Source organism: Etheostoma cragini, chromosome 14, assembly GCF_013103735.1.
Source record: "Etheostoma cragini isolate CJK2018 chromosome 14, CSU_Ecrag_1.0, whole genome shotgun sequence".
NCBI classification, from domain to species: domain Eukaryota; kingdom Metazoa; phylum Chordata; class Actinopteri; order Perciformes; family Percidae; genus Etheostoma; species Etheostoma cragini.
In genome coordinates, this window is record NC_048420.1 from 2,854,997 (window position 1) to 2,860,449 (window position 5,453).

The 5,453-nt window shown below is 44.4% G+C and overlaps 1 protein-coding gene across 2 annotated transcripts in view; it reads left to right on the plus strand.

The window, feature by feature from the left end:
- Nucleotides 1-447: 447 nt before the first annotated feature.
- The window catches only part of ube2ql1 (ubiquitin-conjugating enzyme E2Q family-like 1), a 10,260-nt gene continuing 5,254 nt past the window's right edge, over nt 448-5,453 (plus strand). The window contains exons 1-2 of one of the 2 annotated variants that reach the window (XM_034891653.1): nt 448-727; nt 1,384-2,306. In XM_034891653.1, the coding sequence (XP_034747544.1) occupies nt 1,599-2,306 (708 nt within the window). In that variant the 5' untranslated portion in view covers nt 448-727; nt 1,384-1,598. Of the gene's footprint in view, nt 728-793; nt 1,036-1,383; nt 2,307-5,453 lie in introns of those variants that run through there. The other variant, XM_034891654.1, reaches the window with a different exon arrangement.

Genomic DNA, 5,453 nt, shown 5'->3' on the forward strand with positions numbered 1-5,453 from the left:
CACATGAAATGATCAGACATATAACTATATGAGGTATAAAAAAAAATTTAAAAGATTTGACCCAAAAGGCACCCATCTCAGAGAATCACCCTAGTATGTGGGGGTGGCAGTAGCTCTGTCTGTAGGGAGTGGGGTTGGGAATAGGAGGGTTGCTGGTTCAAGTCCCCATACGGACCAAAGAATGGTAACTGGAGATATTCCCCTCTTGGGCACTGCCAATATGCTCTTGAGCAAGGCACGGGACCCCCAACTCCTCGGGTGGCCCCACCACCACCCCGACATCTCTGCATGTAGAACATGTGTGTGTACTAACATGCAGAGATGTTGTGTGTGTAATAACAACAATGTGAAAACATTGTATGAAGTATACATTGGTATTATTATGTAGGTTTGCCTTGAACGTAGCCTTAGGGCTTTTATTTTGAAATGGCGTAGCCGTAATTGCAGCGCGTCGCCGATGAGAACAGACTGGCTGAAAAGGGTTACCGGGGGTTGGTTCGTCCTCGGCTGCATTATAGCTGGAGCTGCCGTAGCTGCACATACACACACACACACACACACACACACACTAAAGCTTTCCTTCTCTCCCTCACTGCAGCTCCCACCGACGCCAAGTCTACTGAATGGTGTGGAGCCATTTCTTGTGTTTTTGCACACATCGGGGTCGGTGGCCCGTCTACATAAGGGGATTTAAAACGGACGTACTTCCAATTTTCACCGGTCTACGGTAAGCACGGGCTAGGCTACTGCCGGATTGCTGGTCTAATACTGGGTTTGTGTGGGCGGGAGAGCACACATAAAGGCTGCTATTCTTATGAAAAGGATTCCCAGTGTATACAGCCTTATGTTTTGGACAGAAAGTGATTTTATTGTGACTTAATTAATCCTCTATAATAATATATTCCATATTATTTACCAACATTGTATAACCGTATTGCCAGTTTAAAGGGACATGGTAATAAGGTATTTATCATGTGTTTCTATATTATTCCTATAGGCTACATGTCCTATGGAGTATGTCTTTTGCAATCATTGGTAAGATCATTTGCAACCTGGGTGGTTGGATGGTGTGTGTTTGTTCTTTTTTTTATTCCGTTAGCCTATATGATTTCTTTTATGATTTCCCTGTGTTTTTGTAGGTAGGACATGATGATGCACCCTTCTGTAAAATGTATTATAACATCAGCTCAGTGCTTCTGCGTAATGTTTCGTCCTATCATTGAACAACTGCAGTCACAGCCGGTCTGCTTGTGGGTAAAAAAAAAGATTGAATACCATCTATATATATATATATATATTTTTTAGTTTTATTGTTGGTGTTGCCTGTAAGAGAATGTTCATCTAATCTCGTACTCATTTGTTGTTCTACTGTTGTTTCTTTAGTCGAGCCGTGTCGAGATGATGCTCTGAGGAGAAAAACTGCACAGGCTCCCCGGTTGTGTTCATCCTGAGGCTGCAGTGAACGGAGGGGAGGGGGGGTTGCGGTACAATAATCAGCATCAATAAAGGTCTTCTCTCTGTGAACGGGGACCGACTTTACAAAGGTGATTCTTGCCCCTGTGCGGGGGGATCGGCGGAGAAATAGATCTATAAAAATTATGGCCACCCTACTGCGGAAGATCGGTCTGATCCGCCTGCACGACCGAGACACCGAGGACCCGAAGCACCATCAGGGCTCGCTAAAGGGGACCAAGGGGAACCAGAAAAACAACGCCAACAAACACTGTCAGACCGCCAACGAGACCAACATCCTGAGCACCCCGGAGATTAAGGCCAGGAAGCTGGACCAGCTCGGCAAGGACAAGCCGTCCGGCAAAGATAAGCAGGGCAAAGATGTTGCAAAGGAGAAGCAGCAGACGGGGGGAAGCGGGAGTAAAGCGACCAGTGCCTCCTCGATACCACCGCTGGCGCCTCACCGGCAACACTGCACCCAGGTCCGGACGCGGAGGCTGATGAAGGAGCTACAGGAGATCCGGAGGTTAGGGGACAACTTCATCACGGTGGAGCTGGTAGAGGACAACCTGTATGACTGGAACGTCAAGCTGCACCAGGTGGACAAGGACTCGGCGCTGTGGCAGGACATGAAGGAGACCAGCACCGAGTTCATACTGCTAAACGTCACCTTTCCCGACAATTTCCCCTTCTCGCCGCCGTTTATGCGGGTCCTGACGCCCCGGTTGGAGAACGGCTACGTGCTGGACGGAGGGGCCATATGCATGGAGCTGTTGACCCCCCGCGGATGGTCCAGCGCCTACACGGTGGAGGCAGTCATGAGGCAGTTTGCGGCCAGCCTCGTAAAAGGACAGGTGAGGGGAGGAAGGGCTGGGGGGGCGGTTGCTTGCTTGGCATATCATCAACTAAAATGCTTGTTAATCATCTCTAGTGTATTTATTTTCAGCCACGACACGCACTGGTTATGAGCAATCTCACAAGGCATCCATGCGTCATGCGTAATTAACGCGTAAAACTGCTTTTACGCATGTGAAACATATGGCCACCTTGGTGAGGCTTTTAGTCAAATACGGAGGTTTAAAGCAGTATTTGATTTAATGCAATTCAGGGTGGAGAGGGGAATGGAAATATTTCTTCATATATATATATATAAATATATAAATATATATATGTATAATATTTTCAATGTTACTCAACTTGCAATCATCATTTTCTTGAATGAAGTGTCATTTTGGACACCAGGGGAGTGATCTCCCAAGACAACATGTGTATAAGAAAATTCATGAAACAAGTGTATCCCAACAGGAAATCTGTCCAATCCTTTTCATGTCTTAAAGAAAAAAAATATCATTACAATTGTTTGATGTATTTGCTATATGTTAAGCTTATGTATAGCCATTGTAAGCTACTGTATATGTGCTACACTTTCACATCACAGGCCTGTAGTCTCATCCCGCCCCCTCCCCCCTCTCTGCTATGAGCAAACCCACGATTGTGAATGTTATTAATCTTTATATGACTTCACGGCAGCCATTTCATGCAGTGCAACCTCGGTATCTCCTTGATGCAAGCTCTCCCCTGCAGTCCCGCTTTGCTCTCCTTTTATTGCCTCCATGAATCAGCATCCTTTGACAACAAAGACCTGCTGCCATGCACTGTAGCGGTCCTAATACAGTACAGGCTTTAATACCGTGTACGTGCACTCCTATCAGATTGTAAAGGAGGAATAAGACAACTATTCAACATGTGTGATGGTGGATAGAAAGACAGAGGAAGAAATAGGGAAAATCAGGTATATCCTGTCTACCAGCAGTCCTCAGACTGACTGGATTATGTAATCCTTTCAAATCGGTTTTTCACAGCCTCCATGCACTGCAGCAGCGGCTCTGTAATTCCGAGTGGAAATAGCTGCATCTTCAAATGCACTCCAGGCTGTAATCGTTTAAACTCTGATTAGCTTTTCAATTTTCCGCCCAGATAAAAATCCCAACTTCCAATTTGAAATCCGATTTTGTGTTTTCAAATGGTCACATTTGTGTCATATTTCCATTTTATCTACATAGAGTCTGCTTCTTTTTTTCCTCACTGACTGTCTGACGTCAGCAGTATGACGGCGCTGTGGCAGGATGAGACCTTACGTAAACCGTCACTGGATTCTCCTGCCCAACCCCCAACCCCCAACCCTTAGTGCTTTTTAGTCTCTGATGATATAACTGAACATTATTCCTGAGTCCTCTGTTGTCATTAAGCATATGTAACCAGAGAGGTCATGCAAAAACTGTATCCACAGCAGAGAGAGAGAGAGAGAAAGAGGAAAGTCTGTGTGTGTGTGTGTGTGTGTGTGTTCATCTTGATTTGCTGCTTGAGGAGATGAGTTAGCAGCTCCGCATCGCTCCCTAATTATGGTGCAGTGTCTTCCCTCTCCAGTTTGCTAATGGAAACAATATTGATTAATTATTCCTGTGTGTGTGTGTGTGTGTGTGTGTGTGTGTGTGTGTGTGTGTGTGCGTGTGCACGCGCACACCTCTTTATCTTGTTGTCTGCCTCTTTTGTTGATATGAGCCTTCACTGGCGCTCGCATGTGTTTCATGTCCTACTTTCCTGGGAGATGTACTCGTCTGCCATGCATCATGACAAACACAGGACTATATATAAACCTTAATACGCAGAATATATTTATCCGTCCTTGGGCTCCTTGGGTTCACTGTGACAATAGTGATGGGGCTTGTTTGGAAGCTCCCTACCTATTTTTAGTGTGAGATGATACACGCGGTGACAGTGTGGTGATGTGGAAGTCAACAGAGCTGAACACGTCTTCGCTTGCAGCTGTGAGGACAACACACAGTCACACAAGCTGAGATGAAGTGGCGTTACTAAAGGTAATCACCAGCTCACCAGTATGGCAATCAGATACTTAACAATTAGTTTTAAGACAATCACTTGCACAGTGAGCTGTCTTTTATAGAGACATGAATTAAGCCTCCTTGGCTGAGCAGCAGGTGATAGACTAGTGTGGGTAAGCTCAGCGTTGTGTTTCTATATATCTAGCGTCTTTGTAGTGTGAGCCAATTAATAACCCGTCAATCACTTGTTCCCGCATTGACAATGTTACCTAGTGGGTGTGTGACAACAATTTGGATGACTAATTTATCTTTATGTATCACTTGTTAAGCAAAAATGCGCGGTTGTTTCACCGGTTCCATCTTTGCGAATGTTATCATTTTGATGCTATTTTCAATTTAATATGATTGAAAATACAATATTTTGCCGTTTTGGACTCAAATTTGGAAAGTCCTTTTTTGCAAGAAAAACTAGTTTTAAAACAAATTTATAGACTAAACGATCAATGGTGATTATAAAAACCACAATTCACAGTCCTGGATTTAAAAAAGGATAATTCATAAGAAATCCAAATTGAGGTTGTGTACCAGCAATGTAGTCTCCCTTTCATTAAGTTTGGGGAGTTAAAAAATGGCATAGATGTCATGCCTTTCAGTTCCCAGTATGGGTTAACCATCAAACAATCTGGATTCTACATTTCCCATAATGAAACCGGATAGTGTTTTTCATAAGAAGCCCTAACTTTTAAACGCCCACTTCCTCCCAAAAACTCCAGTTTGTAATGCAGACTTCCTGTTAAAAATGTGTAGTGTCCGAGCCCAAGCCGAGATACCTTTGATGACATCATCGGGGTTCTTTTTTGGGAAGTTCCTTCAGAGACACTAACACACACAGAATTTACTGTGGGGAATTGGCGGAGTTCCCCTTAAAGGTTTTCTGTGATGGATTTTATTGGTCATTGGTATACTATACAAGAATGATTGACAGCAGCGTGCTCGGCGGTCTGTGTTCAGACAGAGGAAGCTAGACCAATGAAAAAACCTTCAATGACCCCGCGCTCAGTCCCACAGGGCTCTCCTTAATGATCTGACGTGGGTGCTGATGACATTGATCCCTGTTTGTTTATCTCGACCCCGTTAAGCACATGTCTGGTTTATGCA